Source organism: Elephantulus edwardii, unplaced genomic scaffold, assembly GCF_000299155.1.
Source record: "Elephantulus edwardii isolate Elephantulus edwardi_28Jun2011 unplaced genomic scaffold, EleEdw1.0 scaffold00151, whole genome shotgun sequence".
In the NCBI taxonomy this organism is placed as follows: domain Eukaryota; kingdom Metazoa; phylum Chordata; class Mammalia; order Macroscelidea; family Macroscelididae; genus Elephantulus; species Elephantulus edwardii.
In genome coordinates, this window is record NW_006399901.1 from 4330380 (window position 1) to 4352866 (window position 22487).

The following is a 22487-nucleotide window of genomic DNA, read 5'->3' on the forward strand; positions in this document are numbered from 1 at the left end:
AAGGACCGGTCCCTCCTGACCACATGTTCAGAGTATGAGAGACAGAGCTTCTAAATCCTAGCCTCCAAGGAAAAAGTTGGTTATACCCTCTCCAAAACCTGTTTGTTTTCTTGGCAGTCCATGGTATGTTCAAGACTCTTCTCCAGCAACACAACTCAAAGGTATTGATTCTTCTTATCATCTGTAGTCATTGTCCTGCTCTCCGATGCATAACAAGTAATTTTGAAGACTATAGACTGGATCAAGTGCACGTTAGTCTCTAGATTAACATCGTTGCTTCTCACCTGGTATATTCAGCATCCTTTGCCAGCACCACAGTTTTTTGGTGTGGGGTTGTTTTGGTGTTTTTTTTTAATTTATTTATTAATTTTCATGAAAGCTAATAGAGACTTAGGGTTTCCAGTCATTCATTGTTGCACTTTTCTCCCTACCCACCCTCTCCCCGCCAGGCACTACTTCGGTATCATTTCTTCTGTTTTCATTGTCCAGCTTTGCACCATGAGACAATTTAAAAGACCATGGCTTGGGTCAGGTGCACCCTAGTCATCAAGGTGACATCGTTGCTTTTTAAAACTTTAAAGAGGCCTTTTACCAGAGATTTATGGGACGCACTGCCTCATTTGACTTCTTGACTGCAGCTTTCATAGTTGTTGATTGTAGAGCCTCATTAACAGCCTCAGTTTCTTCCTTACTTATCAAGATGTTGTTTATCAATCCGTTTGTGAGAACTTTAACCCTTTCTCCCCCATGTTCTGATGTAGTCCATACTGTGGCTGTAGTCATTGACCATCATCAGTAAGTGCTTTAAATCATCTTCATTTTCAGCAAGTAAAGTCTTGTCATCTGCATATGATAGCTTGCCATTGAGTCTACCTCCAGTCTTGATTTTTTACAGTCTAGCTGCAAGGGAGTCAACATTGAAGAGCCCAGGCAAAACCTATTATGTCTGCCAGGTGACTCTCTCTCTTGCATTCTCCCTTTGGGATAGCAAAGGATGGAGATGACCTCCACAAGGCAGGACTCAGTGTGGCACGTGGGAAGGGACAGCTTGGAGCATACAGCCCTGTACTTACTTGAATGCGAGCAGACTCTCACGTCTAGGTCCTCAGGCCGGTTGGTTGACACTTGAGGGCCAGTGTGTTAGCCAGTGCTCCTTTGGTGACACAGGGCAGAAGCCCAACTTGAACTAGCATATGCTAAAGAGGGAATGTGTTGGGTTCTGTCATCAGTGTGAAGAAAGGGACTGGATTTTAAAAGGAATGGTTTGGAAGCCTTTTTTTTTAAAGGCTTACCTTTGCTTGTTTCTGCCTTAGCTTGTGTCTTCTGCTTCATGGGCTGACTCTGGTGCCAGCATGGCTGTTGATGATTCTAGGCATAAAGAATCCCAACGACACAGACAGCAAAACATTTCTTCCACAGAGATTCAAGCTATAGTCCAAGGAATGAGTCCTGTGCTTTCCCCCGAACCAATCATTGTGACTTTTTGAGATAGACAATATAGTTGGCTTTGACACAGTCAGTATCTCCCTTGTGTTCAGGCAGGTAAGATCTATTATTAGAAAAATTTAAATAACGTTTTGAAGACACTGTGCCAATTACAGTCCTCTCCTTTGCCTGATTGCTGTGGTTAAACAGTCCGTTAGTAGCTAATCAGAATGTCAGCAGACTAGTTACTCAATGAAAGAAAGTTATGGAAATCTACTTCCATAAAACCACAACTTTGTCTAAACCAGGAGAAGAAAATATAGATGAATGGGACCTTCTAGGAATCAAATCACTATGCATATCCAAAAACTTCTTCAACAGGGTAAAAAGGGAAGCCACAGACTGGAAAAAAGTATTTGGGAATGACATGTCAGATAAGGGACTTATATCTAGAATTTATAAAATACTTGAGCACCACAACAAGATAAAGGTAAATAATCCAGTTGAAAAATGGGTACAGGATATGAACAGACACTTCACCAAAAAAGATATTCAGATAGCCAACAAGCACATGAAGAAATGTTCAAAATCCCTAGCTCTAAGAGAGATGCAAGTCAAAAGAACTGTGAGATATCATCTCACCCCAGTCAGAATAGCAAAATTTAACAGAACAGCAAACATCAAATGCTGGCGAGGATGTGGAGAAACTGGAACCCTTATTCACTGTTGGTGGGAGTGTAAAATGGTGCAACCACTGTGGAAGGCGGTATGGCCTTTCTCAAAAAGTCGCAAATAGAGATACCATTTGACCCAGCAGTTCCACTACTGGAAATATACCCCAAAGAGACCATAGCTGACATCCAAGCAGATATATGCACACACATGTTTATTGCAGCTTTGTTCACAATAGCAAGGAGTGGAAACAACCCAGGTGCCTATCAACAAACGAATGGATAGAGAAGCTGTGGTATATTCATACAATGGAATACTATGCTGCATTGAAAAACAAGGAACTCGTGCAATATTATTCTAAATGGGTGACCCTGGAGGACGTTATGCTTAGTGAAATATCTCAGTTGCAAAAGGACAAATACTGCATGGTGCCACTGCTGTAAAATGAGACTGATACCAGGGTTGGGTAAGACTGAGAAAAACTAGATAAATTGCATATACTGCCTTGAAACAGATGAAGGTAAGAATAATTTAAAAGCAATGTATGATAGGCTATTATGGTTATCACAAGAGTCCACAATTAAGGTTGCATAGTAGAGTATACTTAGGGCGGTGGGAAGGGTGTGGGGGGGTTGTATATCAAAGAAAGCATTTTTCTTCTGATTTTCAAAGAGAGGAGCGAACTGGGGCGGGGAGGGGCAAGGGGGAGGGCTGGGCAGGGAGAAAAGTGCAACAATGAATGAATGGAAATCCAAAATCTCTTTAAATGTTCATTAAAATTATTAAAATAAAATTTTTAAAAAGTGGTAAAAATAATTTTTAAAAAACCAAACACAACTTTGAACCCCCACAAGAAAGTTATTTGCTGTATAATAACTATTAGTAGTGAGTTTGGGTTTTGGATTTAAGGAGCCATTTTGCCTCTGTCCTTTAAAAAAATTATTAGGGAGAGACCAGTCGTTGAAGAAGCACATGCTCGGAAGGGTAGAAGGACAGCACAGGAGAGGAATACCCAGGATGAGATGGCTTTATACAGTGACTGAGGCAATGGGGGTGGGTGTGTTGGAGTGAGTGAGACTGGCTCAGGGCAGGGCAGGCTTCAGTGCTATTGTACACAGGGTCACTATGAGTCACAGGTAACTGATAACAACAACATTATTAATTGAGTGTGAGTTTACAGAGGGGATTAGTATTCCAGTCAACCATTCATATCCCCTCACTGCAGAAGCACACTTTCCACTTCCTCCCTATGACTCTTTATTTCCATGATCCTTTTATCCTCACCCTTCCTGCTGTCTGAGCTTTCTCCCTGAGCAAACTGTCTGATGCCATGAAGAGTGAAGGAAAGCAGAGCTGCATGGAAACAGTCCATAGTATGAATGGAGCTTGCACATCTCAACCTCCACGACCCTGGGACTGGAAGAACTAGATGGTGCCCAACTACGACTACTGATCTCTTGAGAAGAATCCCGAGAGAGGGTCCTAGGTCAATGTGGAACAAAATTCAAACTCCTAATATCAGTCAAGCTTACCAATCTTCAGGAGACTGATGGAACCCCCAAGACTGTGGCTCTTAGCCACATCTTGAGCCTAGAATTTTACTCACTCTTGTAAGAGAACTTTCAGCCTAACAGTAAGCTGGCTTATATGGCGAAGAGTAACATGGAGAAGCACTCAGTGCTGTTAAAACAATTAACTGCATACTCTGTCTTGTTGTTATGTGCTGTTGAGTTGCCTGTGATGCTATATATACAGCAGCTCTGAAGCCTGCCCTGTCCTGAGCTAGTCTCACTAATTCCACCTCCCATCACCCCAGTTACTATATCAATCCAGCTCACCTGGGGTCTTCCTCTCCTGTGCTGTCCTTCCACTCTTCCGAACATAATGTCCTCCTCCAAGGACCAGTCTCTCCTGGCCACATGCCCGAAGTATATGAGATAGAGGGTCAGGGTTTGAGGCACATCCTGGTAGGGCTGGGGAACACTGAACTAATAGTATCGATAGAGGATGTGAGTGCTCGCTGACAACCCCATTATATCAGCTGGACTCTTTTCTTCGTCATGACTGAGGACAGCCCAGAGGCCACTGTTGAAACCAAACAGGCTAGCTAGGGAAAGTGATTGTGTGACATTTAGTGCTCCCCCAACTCACTCAGGATGAGAACATTCCATCCCAGGGGCTGGCTGGATCCCTCCGTCTATCCTCCATTGCTTCCGATGGGTAGAGTGCACACTGGCCTCCTGGGTGTCCCATAGGCCTGGATTTAAAGCTTGCTCTGCCCTCTGCCACCGGTGGATCTTGAGGTGAGCCTGTTTCCCTCTGGGCCTCGGTCACTCATCTGAGGAAAGGGCGTGACCCGCCACCTCTTCCCACTTTACACAGGTCACTGCAAAGACCCCCGATTGAAGCAGAAGTGAGCGGTGGTTCAAAACTAGACCCTGGAGCCAGATCCCCCAGGGACCAAACCTGGCTCCATACTTTCAGCACCACCGCCTTAGGCAAGTTAGTTAATATCCCCCCTCCCCACCTCAGGCTTCACCTTTTAGCCAGTCTACTAAGACAGTATGTGTTAAGCACTTAGCAAATTACATAGCTAACAAGAATACTAGTATTTTAAGAACATGTAGGAAATTATAAACTGTAAATATGTGGTCGAGAAATGGAAGGTGGCTTTACATGATTAAAAACTTCAGACGCTGGGGGCATTCTCTTCAGTTCACAAGATGAGCAAACTGTAAAGTCGTGTTCACTACTCTGAATGATTCAGCATCTTACTGACTCACTTTAACTTTGCACTGTGGTGAACATTGACCTGCTAACTGAAAGGTCGTCAGTTCGAACCCACCAGCAACTCCCTGGGAGAAAGACGTGTCAGTCTGCCTCTGTAGAGACTGTAGCCTATGAGGCATTTCTGCTTTGTCCAAGAAGGCTGCAGTGAGTCCAAATAGACTCAGGGCTCGTTGGGGTTTGTGGTAGAAGCATTACTTGTACCCTACAGTTTTAACCATTTATCCCCCCACTTTACAGACCAGCGCAGATAAACTAGCCTCACATTCCTTGGCAGGTAGCAGAAAGTGGCAGAAGGAACTAGACGTTGAAATAGCCACGTGTACTTTCAAAGAAACATTAAGAACCTTAAAGCAGTGTGTAGAACTGGTAGCATGCTGCCAGATGCCAGGCATTTCAGCACAGCAGACAGGGTTAGTATGGCACTTCTCCTAGGAGAGACGGGAGGATCTGCCCGGTGCTTAGGGAGTAACTTTGACTTGACTTTTAGGTGCCTCGTTGTTACGAGTGTATCCCAGATGTTGTGGATAGCCCAGCCCGGCAGAGGTTCTCTCCTCTCTGTTGGCCTCTCTGCCTTCAGCCCACTGGGCTCTGCCAGGACACATGAATTTCATTTTCTCTTGTTTCAGGTTTTCTGATAAGAGGGGGGAAATTTGTACCAAAAAAATCAACAAGGCTTTAGACACTTGGGGAAGCCTCCCCCTGAAACCCTTTCCCCTCTGTCCTCAGCTGTGTCTGACTTTTGTCCTCTTCCCAAAGCCAAGTACATCGGCTGCTATCTGGATGATACCCAGAGTCGGGCCCTGCGAGGCGTGTCCTTTTTCGACTACAAAAAGATGACCGTCTTCCGTTGCCAGGACAACTGTGCAGAACGGTAGGGCTGCCCCACATCCTGGGCTCCATTCATCTCAGACCCTTCCTTCTGAGGATCCTGCCCCTGGTGTCCTTTCCTTTTTCCTGGAAAAAATGTGTTGGCGCGTGAGCACATGGCCACTGGGAAAGGGTGATGATACGTGTGTGTGTGTGTGTGTGTGTACACACGCACAATAACACAAGTGAGCTGTTGCAGGTTGGTCTGTGGGAGTTTGTGGTTGTGTGAGGTCATGCCTGAGAGTGGATTTGTAGTTAGGTGAGCATTACCAGAATTGATTATTGATTTGTGAGCTGCAGACCAATCCATAATTCTCTTTAAATACAAGTGCCTGGGTCTTGGTGAATGTATGTGCAAAGGCCTAGAATTGTGTTTGTGTGAGCAGGAGTCTGATGGCATTGCTGAATGTGCACGATTGTATTGAAGCTATAAGCAAATGCAAACAAGTTAGAGGTACACAATTGAGTGTGCATGTACCTGCATGTCCGAGTGTGCAAAGCAGGAGATGTGCACAGGATGAGGCAAGGAGTTGACTCCCAGGAGGATCGCTCGTGTGTTGCTCAGGAAGAAAGGCTGGCTAGTCTAGACAGTGTCTCCTAGAGGATGAGGAGGAGGATGTTCCTCATTAGAACATGCCCTTGGGAAAAGGGGGTGAGGAAGGACCCTCAGTCAGGCCCCGCCAGCTTTGAGGCTACAATTGCTGTCCTGAGGGTGCTGTGGGGCTGAGCTGACCTGCTCTTCCCTTGTCTCATGTTCCTCCCACTGTCCCCCGAGTCCTTTGTGTGTTTTCAAGGAGCTCTGGTGGCCTAGTGGCAAGAAGCTGCACTGCAATCCCGAAGGTGCGTGGTTTGAATCCACCAGATGCTCTACTGGAGAAGGAGGGCCAGTCTCCTCCTGTGCCATTCAGATCTGACTTGACAGTACATAAGAGGGGAAAAAATAGTCAGTAATGCTTGTGTGATTGCTTGTGATGATCTTCCCACCTCAGCTGCATCATCCAGGACAGCTCCTCACGTGATGGGAGGCCTCTCAGCTCCTCACCACATGGGCCTCCCCACCGGGCTGCTTGAGTATCCTTACAGCATGGCGCTGGCTTCCTCCGGAGAAAGCAAAAAAGAAGCGACAGTTGCCTGTACAGCCTATGCTTTGGAAATCACATACCGTCTCTTCCACCGTAATCTGTCTGTTAGAAATGAGTCTGACCCACACTCAAGAGGAGATTAATTAAGGTCTCCGTCTTTTAGTTAGGGACCTCTGCAAATTATTGAAGAGTAATGATGTCAGTTTGAGGACTAAGGTACATCTGATTCAGGCCATGTTCTTTCTACCTGAAGGCTGGACAATGAATAGGGATGACGGAAGAATTGATGGCTTTGAGTTGTGTTGGAGAAGCGCACTGAACATCCCAGGGACGGCCAAGAGAACGAACAGATATGTCTTGGAGAAGGTGCAGCTGGAGTGCTCTTTGGAGACAAGAATGATGATGAGGCTTCACCTCACATACTTCAGGCATATTGCTAGGAGGGGCTATTCCTTGGGGAGGGACATGATGCTGGGATTGACAAGGTGACTGCTGCAATGGGTTTTAGTGGAAGTGTGAGGATGGCGGGATTCAGACCCTCTGTTCATAGGGTCGCTATCAGTTATTCAGGACTAGACGACACCTAACAACAACCACCTCTTTGAGGAAAGAGTATCAGAAAACTGTGGACATATTTTAAAACTATGACTGTTAGCCTGTAGGATCCCTGGGCATAATTTTTCTGTCCTTGGGATAACAGCCGCTGGACTTTGTTCAGGGTGAGTCTTCCATCTCCCTGGGTCCCTTCCACCTCACATTTCATCCTTGCTGCCTTTTGCTTTAGAATTAATCATGCTCCCTGGGCCTTTTTCTTGTGAAGTTTTGTTACTGTCGGGGGATCTCGTTGCAAAAGGAAATCCTCCAGGAACGAGCTGAGTCTTCAGAGAGCTACAACCAGATGGAAGGAGACTTGTTCCAGCCCCAAGAGGAGACCTTGAGGTTCTAGAAAATTCCTCGGAGGCCTCCGTGAGTGAGAGGCTGAATGAAGTGTTCTTCCTTCCCTCCCTCTTCCCTCAAAACCAGCAGCGCCTTTCCGTCTGTTTACAGAGCAGGTCTCCAAAGTCCTTTTAAGGCAAGGATTCTGTGCCTCTGAAAAGAACAGGCAGCCTGGTAATCTGGGCGCCAGAGTGCAATGATTTTTTTTAAGGGAAAAAAATCTTTACTTGACCTTGATTTTGCCCTCTTCCAGGGGAGTAGAGGTGTCTTCCTGTGGGATGTTTCTTGGGATAAAAGGAGAAACAATTCTGGAGATGGGGCTCTAAGTCAGAGATGGGTCTCCAGTCAGAGAGAAGCAAGAGTGGGGTGAGGTGGGGCCAGGCTCAGAGAGACAGAGAGTGGGTGAGAGAGAGAGAGAGAGAGAGTGTGTGTGTGTGTGTGTGTGTGTGGTTTGAGGTGTAGACAGGTGAGTGACTGGATGTGGAGTCTATGTGGGTAGGTGTGTAGGTGGAGATAAGCATCAGGTGGGGATAAAGGCAGATGGGTGATCACCTGCATATCCCTCTTCTACCCCATGGGCTCCTATCCCTTCTCTGGGTCTCTGTTCTCCCCAAGCCTTCCTGTCCTGTTCCCCTACAGATGTCCTTACCCCTCATTGTTGCTGACCTCTGTCAGGGTCTCCTTACCCTAGCCCAGGAGCCCCATTTCTTAGAGCATTACCATCACCAGGTCCCCTTGGGCGTCTCTGCCACTGAGGGCCTCCCCTGATCTCCCCAGAGCCCCTTCTCATCCCTCTCCATGTTTTCCTGCTGCTCCCCCATCATGTCTCCTTCTCCTTTGGGGAGGGAATGTCTCCCAGCTCCCTAGAGACCTCCTTCCAACAGATCTCTAGGATGGATCTCCTGACCCTTGAGGTCTCCCTGTCTCCTCCACTTTACACCACTTCTCTCCTGTCCCCACATTCCCCCAGGACCCCCTTCCTGTTCCCTGGAGTTTCCCCGTCTCTCAGTTCTCTGCAATACTCCTGGCCGACACGACTCCCTCCTCACACAGGGGTTACCTCTATGCCGGGCTGGAGTTTGGTGCCGAGTGCTACTGTGGTCACAAGATCCAGGCGGCCAACGTGAGCGAGGCCGAGTGTGACATGGAGTGCAAGGGCGAGCGGAGCAACGTGTGTGGGGGCGCCAACCGCCTGTCCATCTACCGGCTGCAGCTGGCCCAGGAGTCGGCCCGCAGGTGTACGTGAGTCACTGCCATCCCTCTTACTCCTCCCGAGACCCCCTGCCCCAGTGTTGACTCGCCCCCCCCCCACAGTGCATGTCTGCCATGTACCTTCTGTGACTCCCTAGTGCCCTCGGCCCTGGAGCTAGTGCCCTGAGGCACCCCAGTCCTGCTCCGCCCCACCCTGCCCCTGGCTTCCCATCCCTGTTCCGGCTGCTTTAAACATTTCCAGCTCCTTCCTTTCGCTCCCCTCTTCATCTTGCACCAGCTGCACTCCTCAGTCCCTGCTTCTCTCTCTCCCCACTTCTCACACTAAGCTGCAGGCGGAGCTTGGCCTCCGTGTCCTGTTTGAGCGCAGGTTGCCTCTGTTGAGGATGATGACGACATAGCCTGAAGTCCTAGTCTAAGTGCCGTATGACTGACGTGGATTAGTGCATCTCCTCCTCGCCATTACCCTCGAAGTAGGCGCTGTTGCTTACTTGGGCTCTGGTGTCCTGCAGGGGCAACGGTCATTGTTTGGTCTGCTCCTGGGAAGATGGCAGCCCTGGACGCTGTTCTAGTCTGTCCCGTGGGGTCGCTGTGAGCCGGAATCAATGGGACGGTTCCTAGTGACAACATTTACCTAGGTCCCTGTTACACCTGAGAAAACTGAGGCTCCTAGCCTCCCGTAGCTTATAGCATCACACAGCTGGTAAGCAGCAGAGTCAGGATTTAAGCTGACTCCGGAGCCCACATTCTCACAGCTCCAGTCGTTGCTGTTACGTACTTCAAGTTAGAACTGACTCATAGCTGACCCTCCAGTGGGTTTTCCCGTGAATCACTTGGGAGGAGATTACCCGTGCTGGTGGTGCAGCGCCTTACCTCTTGGCCGTTACTGTAGAGGGAATGAAGTTCCTTGGCGTGTTCAGGCTCGCGGGTTAGTGTTGTGGGGAGCATTCTTCCATTTCCAAGTTGAAAGAAGAGGAAAAGCAAATGCTCGCAGCCATCCAGTCGGTTCCAGCACAGAGCTCCCCAGCAGCATAAAGAGAGCTGCCCAGAAGGTTCCCAGGAGCCACACTGCCACAGCCTTCCCTCCTGGGGCTGCAGGTGGGTTTGAACTGCCAACATGTCAGCTAGCAGCCAAGCTCTTAAGTACTGAGCCACCAAGCCACCTCCTCAAAAGCTTGCAGCCTTGGAAACTCTCTGGTACAGCTCTGCCCTACCATGTGTGGTCACTATAAGGCAGAATGGAACCCCCCAGATGGTAGGCCCACCGCCGCAGGTGGATTGGACAGGTGGATCTCCCCTGCCTCCAGGTGAGAAAACAAACAGGCTCTCTCCTGAGCCCCGAGTTGTGTATCAAGAGCCCTTGTGGGTTTGCTTGCTCGAGTCTCTTCAGTCCTGTTCTTTCCGAAGCATAGTCCAATCTCCACCCTACACTAGGATCAAATGGAGCTGCCAGTTTGCAGACCAGCTGGTTTCCACGAATGGTCTCCATCGTCTGTCATCCCACGGTGGACTCAACTCTGCTCTGCAGGTGACAGGGATCACAGGTGGCGTGTGGATGCCAGGCTCTGGTCTGGCCATACATGGGATGCATTTTTAATTTATCCAGATTGATTATCCCCATCACTGATCTCTGTGTTACTCTAAGGGTGACACTTGGACCGTCTGGACGAGGGGAAGCTGCTGTAGTGAAACAGGTGTCATGGGTGAGGCTGAGAGGTAATAAATAGGTTATGAGTGTTACTCTGTGAACATTAGCCAGACTTTCTGGCCTTTTTAGATAACAGATTGGCCGGACAGTCTAGACATTTCTTTCCATTCTCTTCCTCCCTCTTTCTGTCTGTCTCTTTGTGTCTATCTGCCTCTTTCCCTCCCCTCCTCCTCATTTCTTTTTTTCTCTCTCTTTCAGTCTCACTCTCACACACAAATACACATTATTATGATCACCTGCTAAAGCACTCACAGCTGAAATAAAAGCCTTCGTGCGCGTACGTACACACACACACACACACACACACACACACACCCACACACCCACACACACACACCCACACACCCACCCACCCCCATCAGGTTGTGTTGGCCAGGTAGGCTTTGTCCGGTGGCCGTGGGAGGGCAGGAAGAATGGTGTTTCTGGAGAAGAGCTCATAAGATTAGCTGAAGTAATGCTGCGCCCTCGCCTTGCCACCTCTGCAGTACCAAAATTACCTTCAGTGGTTTTGCTCATCTGAGAAAAGCATTTTTGTACAAGAAGAGAAGAAAAACCCAAAACTCATTGCTGTCTAATCAGTTCCAGGTCACAGCAATCCCATGTTGACAGAGGGGAAGCAGTCCCATCTACCAAGTGGGGATCCTCTTAAGTCTACCACAGTTTTTCAGAAAGGCAGCAAATATAAATAAGTAGGACCTGTGAAGGCTGGAAGCCTGGACACCTTCAGCTGCAGACTTGAGAAGGAACTCAAAGCCTTATATACTCTCAGGCTGCTGTGGCCGAGGTCCAAGTGGAAATGACTTGGATAAGGAATCGGCTCTGTGTGTGTCCAGTTGAATGCTCACTGAGCTCCCAGTTGACTGTGGTGTGTGGAGAGAGAACCAGGCCCATCCATTCACTTAAAGAACTCATAGATGGAAGGGCTCCCGAGAGTAAAGCCCAGTCCCTGCTCTTAAGGTGCTCACCGTCTAATGGGGAGACGCACCAGTGGGTCGTGTTCGGGCATGGAGCTATGTGATGAGGACCCCCACAGGAGCCAGAAAAACAGTGTGTTAGCTGAATCTTACCATAAGGAGAGATTTCCAGGGTGAAAATAAAGGTACAGTATGGCCATGAGCAAAAACCCAGTCAGCGGAGGCCTCGAGTTACATGACATTTTGGGAGATCCACCAGTCACCTTCCTGATTCTGTGTACACTTGTAGGTGCTGATGCCTGCAGAGCAGATAAGGCCCTGGGGTGGCTCTACAGGGAGGAGGCATTTGCTGAGCATCTCAAAGAGTAGAAATTATTTTATCTGATGAAGGAGAGGAGGAGACTCAAGTAAGCAAGGGGTGAAGGAGAAATCTAAGCAAATGGAATAGAATGTGTAGCAGCAAAGAGTTTCAGTAAACGATAGACTGGCCTGGTTTTCCCAAAGTCACAGCACTTCTTAGGGATCACACAAGGCCCCTCATCCCTGGACTCCCAGCCCTGGTTGCTTCTCAGTCCAGCTCTGGTCGCTTATGGGTAAGGAACTGCATTGCCAACCCAGACCCACCAGGGGCTCTGTGGGAGGAAGATGAGCAGTCTTCGCCCGTGCGATTTACAGCTTCTGCAAACCCACCGGAGGGTCAGCTATGTTTGGACAATAGCAGCAGGGCTGTAGATGTCCCTGACGTCTTGGATTACATTCAGGAACCTCTACCCCCTCTGATAGGGAACCTCCCTGGCTCGTTTAACTCCTACCTTCCTTTCCTGACACCTGATTCTTCCTTCTGCCTTGTTTATGGACCCAAAGCAGTACACACTCTCCCACACCTTTGCTTTGACCCAGTGACAGCCTCAGCTTCCCATACCTGGGATCTGATTTTTACATCAGCAGACCACAGTGTCACTATGCGTCCTAGTGTCCTCCACAGCACCTGACAACAACAGGTCTGAAGGGGAGGCCTTGCTAGTGTCTAGCACTTTAAGGCAGCAGGCAGAGAAATGAGCAAGCAGTCTGGAGCAGAGGAACAGTGGAGCCCAGATTCCGCAGGGAGAGTCATTAGTGGGTATTACACTGTGTCCTAATTGTGCTTCCCTGAGCGGTGACACAGAACCCTTAATGATTCTGAAGGCTCAGAGGAGGCTTCATATTTCCCAGGCACCACCGTGGCAGAGTGCAGGGCTCACGTGGAGAGCTGACCTGTGTCTGGGGGGTGGGGGGGGATGCTGCTGTGGTAGCAAGTACCCGAAAGGGTTGGCACGGCCAGTGTGTGCAAGCACCCCACCATTCCACCATGACACCGACTCAGCCGAGTATTCTCCCTGCCCTCGTCACCGAAAAGAACCTCAAACAGCCAAGAAATGGACGGCCTCCTTGGTAGGATTACATTTTGCACAGCAGTTAGATAAACTTGTCAGCAAGTGTAGCTCTTCTCCCGGGGGCTTTACGGGATGTTGTGAGCCATTTCGTGATGCCGAAAGGCTCCTGCAAGATTTGGATAGCGATGTTCCCTATTACAGATTACCCTGAACCATAGGTGCTGGGCTCCTGGGTGGCTGTCCATGGTGCTGACCATCTCTTGGTCACTGCAGTTCTGTCAGCTCCAGGTCACAGCCGCCCTGTGCACAACAGAATGGAATGGTGCCCCATTCCGTCCCCATGGACAGTTACAGATCAGGCCCTGGTGATCTACAGGCTTTCATTCACTGGGTTTGAATGTGGCTCACCAGGCCTTTCTTCCTAGTTCCTTTTAGTCTAGAAGCCGCACTCAGACCCATCATCATACCTGCAGTAACAGGAATCTCTATGTGAGATGGATTGGCCAGGATTCAAACCGGGGTCTCCCAGAGAAAGAATTCTACCGCATGTCCACTAAAAGCTTTAAATAAACTCCAGGGCTCAGCATTTTTCTTTTTTTGTTGTTGTTGGGGGTGGTTTGTTTTTGTCTGTCTCGGTGAAAAACATCATGAAGTTGATGTTGTTGTTGATTGCCTTCAAGTGAAGCATGACTCATAGCAACCCTAAGAACAAAAGGCCGGAGGCACCTCTACAACTGTCAGCATTTATCAAAGTTCATTCACAAAGTTTCCGGAGACATGTTTAGGAAGTGGATGCCGATACTGTTACTAAAGAAAGTAGGTCCCTGACTGATGGTCGAGAATTTACATGAAAGATTATGTCCACTTGTGTGTCCTGGCAGTTGTTGGTCTTTGAAAGTTGAGAAGGTGACTTCTGTGGGCATCTTTGTGCTTTTACTCCTGCTGGTTTTCCACTCCAGCCACTTCTGCTGGGAGGGGCCTGAGACGAGCAGGAAGAAGCAACTGTGATGGCTAGACTAACTCCTCCCCTGCCAAGCCCAGAGGCTTCGTTCCCCTGGAGCCCCGAAGCATGTAATTCCTACACCCCTCATGAGTACACGAGGAGTAGTGGGTGTACCACGGAACAAAAGGATCTGCCTCGGAGGAATTGCAGCCAGGGTGCTCCTTAAAGTGGGACTTCATCCTCCGCATCTCGGCCATGTATTCTAGACAGGCCAGTACCAGGAGAAGAACATCATGCTTGGGAAAGCAGAGTCAGCAAAGGAAAGGAAGACCGTCAGTGAGATGGGTTGATACGGTGACTCCAGCCTATCGGTGGTGGTAAGCACCGGAGAGTTTGTAAGGGCGGTGCAGGGTCACGCTGAGGCTGCTTTACAGAGTTGCTAACCATGCTTCTCCTTAGAGGCTAGGATTGGCCGGGAGCGACCTTGGAGGACATCATTCTCGGAGGGATGGAAGGACAGCACAGGAGAGGAAGTCCCCCGGATAAGAGGGATTGATACAGTAACTGGGGCAACGGGGGTAGGAGTATCAGTCAGTGAGACTGGCTCAGGACAGGGCAGGCTGCAGAGCTGCTGTACACAGGGTTGCTATGAGTCACAGGCAACTTGACGGCACATAACAACAACATGAGTAGAAGTCAGCTCTGTAGCACCTAATTAGTTTGCTTTCCTCACCTATGTAAACCCAGGAAAGCAGTGAGACCCGTGCGATGATTTGGAATCAGGCAGCGATTCAGTCCTGGCCCTCTCGCTCACTTCCCACGTTGACTTAGGCCACTCGCAGCCCTAGCTGCCATTATTTGTGAAATGTAACCAGCCTTCCACGTTTGCTGTGCCCACCAGGAGAAGTGAGGTCTAGAAAGCTCTGAGCATGGTGTCTCTTCCGGAGTAGCTTGGGTTGCTCCCTCCACGGACTGAAAACTTCCCAGTTCACTCTGGGCAGCACCCAGTTGAAGCGATTTGAATTTCCAGCAGCTGGCAGGAGCCTTTGGTGATGCCTAAAAATAGCCGGTTTGAATTCTCCTCGGACAGTGGGGCTCTTTGTATAATTCAGTCCCTCTCTGATTATAGGTAGCCGCCGACAGCTAACTCCCAGCTCACTGCATTCCCTCCTCACCGGCATCTTTAATGCAGTAGAGTTTGGCCTAATTACCTGGAGGGGTGGCGCGGCCTCGTTCAAACCAAGGAGAACTCTTCACACCTGCCTTTAAGCGAGCGCCTGGTGACATTTACCTCATTTTTGTGTGTGTGAAGCCCCAGAACAAAGAGATGATAGGATTTCAGAGATGCTTAGAGCTGGTTGCAGCCTGTGCCCTTAGCAAAGTGAGTCGATGAACAAAGTCACTCTGCTCGCTTCTCACTAGTAACAGACGCAAGCTTCCGGGGTCAGGCACTGGCCCAGCTGGCCTCACGAGGAAGTGCCTGCTTTGCCAGGATGTCCACTGTGGGCTTCTGTGATGCTCACACCCCAGGAGTGCAGCCTGTTCGGGGTTCCAGGAAATGAGGGTGGCAGGCCTGGGGAGTCTCATTTCCACCCCTGGAAAAGTCAGGCCTGCTGCCTGTGGAAAGCTTGGAGACTAAGATGTGGGGTCCACAGATTGAGTTCAGACCTCCAGCTCTGCCCGAGCCTTGTGACCTGGGGAAGTGAGGACATCCTGGGAGGACGCAAGGTCTTTACTTGCCCAACAGGATAATAGTCTTGGGGAGGCCACATGGTAGTTTTCAGGTGGGGAGCTGCCCTCTTAACCCGAAGGTGGTGGTTTGAACGTACCAGTGGCTGATCTGGACCTAGATGAGCAGTCTCCTTCCTTGTGGTTTACAGCCCCCAAAACCCTGATGGTGAGTTAGCTATGAGTCAGTTCCGAGCCAACAGCCAGTGGGTTTGAGGGTTTTTAAAAATGACCTAAAGATTTCCAGCCCAGATCTACCCAGTGGCCATGGAATAAAGGCCTGGCAATCTGCCTCCTTAAAGTCATGGCTGAGGAAACTCTGTGCAGTAGTTTGACTCAACACAACAGAATCTTTATGACCCGCAATCAAATTTCAACCTCATCCTGACAATTAACTGGGATATAATGTATGTAACACCCTTAGCCCTGTTGTCATGCGGTAAACAAGTGTTACTGCTCCCACTATGGTGGTTATTTAGTAAGGGTCAGTCATCTGAAAGGCCTCTCAGGACCACTGCTCTGGCCCACAGGCTGTGCACTGCACAACTCCAGGGGGCATCAGCCATACAGACCACAGGCTGGAAAAAGCAACCTCAAACTGGATGCTGACTTTTCCTTGTGAATGAACCACGGTTGTGTTAACGTTGACTTCCATTAGAAACAGACACTGAGAAAAGGATGTGAGTTCTGGGGGTGATCCCAGGAAGTGCACAGAGTGGATCAGACAGGGAATGGAGGCACTCAAGGTAGGGTGCTTTACAGAGCAGGACTCTTCAGAGGGCAGTGGGGAGTCCAGGAAGGCAGGTGGAGGATGTATCAGCACTGATCTACACTCACCCATCATTGGCCGAGCTTGACTGAGATGACTCTGCATCCAGCCTGGCTCTCATGAGGGCTCTTAGATGGCTGAGTGCAAGGCCATGAGTGTATGCAACAGGGCAGACTGTTGGGCCATTGACATAGGATCTGGCCACCCTACATATAGTGTCACATATGGACAAGCAGTGGAGAAGGTGTTAAACCCTTAATGGGCCTCAGACGTGTGTAAATGCCAACATAGGGACGGAAGCCACATCTGGGCAAGGCAAGTAGAATTATACCCACTTAGATGAGAGGAAACGGGCTCAGTGACAAGCCCAGAAACACAGAGATGAATAGCAGTCCCAAGTCTCCACTGGGCACCAGAACGTTTGACAGACAACACGTTCCTCCTGCTGCTGTCTCTGGCTGTTAGCTGTTGTTGAGTCAGCCCCCAAGCACACCAGAACAGGGGGCCACACACCCTTTACCATCCTGTGCTCAGTCATCCATCAACCCATTGATTCACGTAGTTTCCGTTGACTGGTTTGAGAAATTGCAAGCTGTTTCTTCCTAGTCCATCTTAGTCTGAAAGCGTCAAAGAATGCCGGCCAGCCTCATTTGTTGTTGTGTTAGATGCTGCCAAGTTATCGATGGCTCTTAGCGACCCGTGAGCAGCACCAGCACCTTGTCCTATCCTGCACCATCTTTGTGATCTCGGAGATGCCCGAGCCCACAGTCACAGTCACCGTGTCGTCATAAACAGCCTCAGCCTCCCAGCAGACACATTGACTCAAATCCAACTCTCCCAAACGGGGCATGAAAGCGCTGCTACTGAACTACCCAGAAATTTATTCTCTCACAGGATAATCCAGTAAATCAGACTCGTTCGTAAGAGACAAACCCCAAGAACTTCTCACCGCTGAAGGGGTGAAATAGTGACCTGTACCAGCAGTCAGGAAATAAGGAGACACATTGCACTGGGAAAATCTACAGTTAGGAACCTCTACAAATTATGGAGGAGTAATTATGTCAGTTTGAGCCATAGTCTTTCCGATCATTTGCTTGATCACATCTGAGGGCTGGACAATGAATAGGAATGATCAAAGAATTGACACCTTTGAGCTGTGGTGTTGGAGAAGAGCACTGAGCGTCCCATGGATGACCAAGAGCACAAACAGGTGTGTCTTGGAGAGGATGCAGCCAGAGTGCTTTTTGGAGGCAAGAAGGATGAGTTTGCCTCACATACTTTGGACATGTTGCTAGGAGGGGCTATTCCTTGGAGAAGGACATGATGTTGAGAAGGGGTGGAGGGTCAGTGAAGGGGAGGAAGACCTTCAACCAGGTGAACTTGCCATGGTGACTGCTGCAATGGGCTCTTGTGTGTCAGGAAGTGTGAGGATGGTGCAGGACAGAACAGGACCAATATCTTTTGTTCATAGGGTCACTATGAGTCGTACTTGACTTGATGGCACCTACTAAGAAGGTCAGGGCAGTTATTCATAGGTGCCACTGAATCTACCGTGAACAACAAATTGGAGCCTTGCTCTCTCTCGTGTCTTAGCTAGTCTGTGCCATGTCCCAGCCCCACTGTTGCTGTCACTGTGTCAGTCTGTCTTGAGGAAGGTTAAATGTCCCTCCTGTTAAATCCCTGAGCCATGGTGGAGCACAACCTCTAGAGAAAAATGTCCTCTAGAATGTCCCCCAGATCCCTGTTGGCTAGGAACGTTCTCCAGCCTTCCATCAGACACCCTGAAGCTTCTATGACAGTGCAGCCCTGCTTCCAACGTGGAACATCCAGGCTGCTAGAAGACCCTCCATTCAGCAGGTCAAGTCCTTCTTGGGCCTGGCTTCCCAAACATTGCTCTGTTTCAGCTCCCACTTGGTCCCTATTATAACTCCTCCACAGAGAGACTCAGGACGGAAGCCCTCACCTAATTTGGTATTCAGGGCTTTGAGCTGGGGTTCCTCTCTAGCTGGGAGAATCAGGGACTCATTAGCAGATGCTTAAATGTCAGAGGGGGACAAATCTTGGCAGAGCTGGACTTAATCAAGTCTCCTGGTTTCTCCATTTGCAACCTGGCCACCTGATGAGCATTGAAATCATCTGGGGAAGGAACCAACCCATCAGCCCCTCTTCCCCTTTCAGTTTTCAGTGTGAGCACAACTGGAAAGAGAGCAGCCACAGAGCTTTACCTGCCCTTCCCAGTGTCCACAGCTCACAAGATCAGCGAGATCCTTCATATGATCTGCCCGATGTTCACGCCTCCATTGTACAGATGAGGTAACTGAGGCTTCCCAGGAAAGGAACTGGGCCTGAAGATAAGCAGCTGTGAAGAGTAAAGTGGCTAGTGGGCTCTGTGCACAGGAAAGCTACCCAGTTAACAGACAGCAACACTGACCTTCAGGGAAAAGCAGCCTGCAAGCACCACGTGGCAAAGTCAGGATGGGAACGTGTGTGTCTACTCCTTCATCTGCTTCTTGGCAAAGGCTTCTCATTGCTCCATCAGGAGTCTCAGACAGGGAAGAGCCTCTGGCATGGTGCCAGGCTGAAGGGCATTCTCTCAACTGGAAGTGGGAGCAGAGATGTCTGGATACACATGTGAATGTGCTCTATGCACAGACTCGGCAGGACTGAACAGGAGGCTAGAGCATTCAGTTCATGGAGCCCAGATGAAGAGCCCCTAGTGAAGCCCCTGGGCCTTCAGTTACTTGACATCATGTCAGAGAGAGAATGCAGGAGTGACTCCTGACAGGGTGACCTCAGATCTCTCCCTGGGCTCATTGCAGCACCAGAACTCCTGTGCAGACTTTCACCATGGAGTTATAAAAGGATTGGATGAGCCCTCCAGTGTTCCAGGCTCTGTGGGCAGCAGGTCTGATGTGGGGGCTGGGCTGAGAGAGAGAGAGAGAGTGAGTGTGTGTGTGTGTGTGTGTGAAGCAAGCAGCAGATTGCCATGCAGGAGGAAACCACCGTGTTTGTGGGAAGCAGGCCGGTTGATGAACAGCCAAGATAGAGCTCCCTGGATGAATGTGCCCTGCATTGGCAACACCCTATCATGAGACTGAGAGGCCAAAGGCACAACCACACACCTTTGCACAGACACATAGTCATAAGCCCTGTCATGAGGCCAGGTAGGGACACACCTGCACACCAGAAATAAACCAGTGCCACGGAGTCTGTTCCAGCTCACAGCCACTTCTGTAGAACTGAGTGGATCTACCCCATGATGTATCCGAGACTTCATTCTAGATCGCCGCATTGCTCAGCAGCTGCCCCCCCCCGGGACTCCTTCACCTGCTCGCACACACCCCCTGATCCTGCGTGGATGGACCACAAACTTGCAGGTGGGCAAGGTCCACAGGCTTATTGTGTTCTCAGATTCTGACATCCATGCCAATTGGAGACCGACCGCTTCACTCACAAACGAAGTCACACATGTGAAAACCAGATGCGCATATTCCTCATCACGAAAGGCCAGACACAGTCCCCACTGTGTTCACACTCCGCAGGGAGGCCTACACAGTGGCCTCTTAGCTCATAGCCAGTCACTGCCAGGTACACTGCCCCCCGCCCATGTGCTCACCCAGACACCCTCACCTTCTGAGACCACATGCTTCTGCTCCATCTTAGGAGGAATGGGGGAATGTAGTTCTCAGATCCCACCAGGGGGATGGGGGACATCCAAGGAAGAAACCACTTTATAGGATGAAGGGTGGTGCGCCTCCGATTCCTTACAGAGGGACCAGGACTGCCCCAGCCCTGAGGGAACCCCTTGTCCCCACTCTAATATACTTGTTGCCCTAACTGTACCTCAGGCTGATTTTCAGGAGGCCTCTCTCATAGGATCCTGGCAGGGAAATGGGTTTTAGGTACCATCGAGTCGAAGAGCAGATCGGAACCCTGTCTATCCAGTGCCGTCCTCCCAGTCTCTGATACACTCAAGCCCATAACTGTAGCCAGTGTGTCAGTCCACCTGGTTGAGGGTCTTTTGTCATCCCTCTACCCTCCCAAGCGTGATGTCTCTCTTCAAGGAATAACATCTCCTAGCAACATGCCAAACTCTGCAGAACGAAGCTTCACCATGGAGGAGAATATTGGCAGATGGTTCTGGAGACTCAGGGTCACGATCCAGAACAATGGGAGTGATTGAAGGCAATTGACAACTGCTGCAAGTGCCCTTCAGAGTGACAGTCCTCATTTTCTGAATGATCGGTGAACAAAAGTGTAAATGGCAGTGTTTAGAAACACTTAAACCTTTCTAAAGAGAGCCTTCTCAGGAGGTAAAAAGGGTCCAGGTTCTGATGCCTGGTGACCCGTGTGTGTCACGGTGGGACTACATGGCTTCCGTCACATGACCCTGCGCGCCCTTCTGTATGATGGGACCCTCCTTGAGGGGGAGGAGGATTCTGACAGATCACCTCAAGCATGAATCATGTGTCTATGATAGCACAGATAACATCAGTAAGAGCAGAAAGACTGACTTTGAATTCAGGTCAAACTCTAGGCTCAGCCTCGCTTCCTCCTATCAGGTCAGCTTTCTGGGTCCAGTGCTTTCAACCCTCTGAGTCTTTTGTTTTATCTGTATAAATGTTAATGTGCCATCAAGTCACTTGTGACTCATAGAGACTCTATGTACAATAGTCCTGAAACCTGTTCTATCCTGAGCCAACCTTATTGTCTCAGACACACCTTCCCCCATTTCCTCAGTCACTAAATCAGTCCATCTCATCGAGGGTCATCCCCCTCCACCCTCCCAAGCACAACGTCCCTCTCCAAGGACTGGTCCCTCCTTACAACACGCCCAAAGTATGTCAGACGAAGCTTCAACATCCTTGCCTCCAAGAAGCAGTCTGGATTCACCCTTTCCAGGACAAACCTGTTGGTTCTCCAAGCAGTCTGAAGCAGCCTGATTTCACCCTCTCCAGGATGAACCTGTTTGTTCTTCTAGCAACCCACAGTATATTCAGTACTCTTCCCCAGCACCACAGCTCAAAGGCATCCATTCTCTTGTTATCATTAGTCATTGTCCAGCTCTCTGACACATAGCAAGCAATTGCAAAGACTATGGCATGGAGCAGGTGCACCTTAGTCTCCAGAATGCAGACCTTATTCCCCCAGGTTGGGCATGAGGGTTTGGGAGATTGCCCAGGTGAAGGGCTCAGCCCTCTTATGGCCGTGGCCACTACATGGTGACTGTTGTGAGAATGTCACAAGGAGGTTGTGGCTTTAATAAATCATAATTAAATAGTAATCATACTGCTGTCATTACTGTCAGTAGAGACCAACTCATAACAGATCCTTCAGCAGGTTTTCAGAATCAGTTAATGGCACAGGAGGAGATTATCCTCCTTTCTCCCTCAGAGCACGTGGTGGATTTGAACTGCCTATCTTTGGGTACTGTGGTTGTTAGGTGCTGTCGAGTTAAGTACAACTTATAGCCACCATATAAACAAAAGATCTAAACCCTGTTCTGTCTTTGCACCATCCTCACACTTCCTGACACACCAGAGCCCATTGCAGGAGTAACTGTCAATCCACCTTGGGGACTGAGGTTGAGGGTCTTCCTTTCCTTTGCTGACCCTCCACTCCTCCCGGTATCATGTGTTTCTCCAAGGAACAGCCTCTCCTAACAACATGCTTAAAGTATGTGAAGCGAAGCCTCATCTTTCTTGCCTCCAAAGAGCATTCCTGGCTGCATCTTGGAAGGATCCCAAACATCTGAATTGCTATCAATAAACCAGGAACAGGAACTTTCTTTGAATTATTTTGGCTTTGGAAAGACCAACCAAACATATCATGTGACTGACTTGCTCTGTTTCGCTCTCAGACCTTGAACAAGACCCTTGCCTTCTCTCGATATTAGCATGCCAACATAGGAGCATGTCAACAATCAACAATCTGTGTTTTGCAGATGACACAACCTTGCTCGCTGAAACTGAGGAGGACCTCATGCACTTACTGCAGAGGGTCAAGGACCGCAGCCTTCAATATGGACTGGGGCTTAATGTTAAGACAAAAATTCTCACCACTGGACCAAT

The 22487-nt window shown here is 49.3% G+C and overlaps 1 protein-coding gene across 1 annotated transcript in view; it reads left to right on the forward strand.

Annotated features, from left to right (window-relative positions):
• Window positions 1-22487, forward strand: part of WSCD2 (WSC domain containing 2) — a 77368-nt gene that overhangs the window by 15427 nt on the left and 39454 nt on the right. Inside the window, exons 2-3 of the mRNA XM_006894821.1 lie at window positions 5644-5758; window positions 8826-9010. Of these exons, the coding sequence (XP_006894883.1) occupies window positions 5644-5758; window positions 8826-9010 (300 nt within the window). The remainder of the gene's footprint in view (window positions 1-5643; window positions 5759-8825; window positions 9011-22487) is intronic.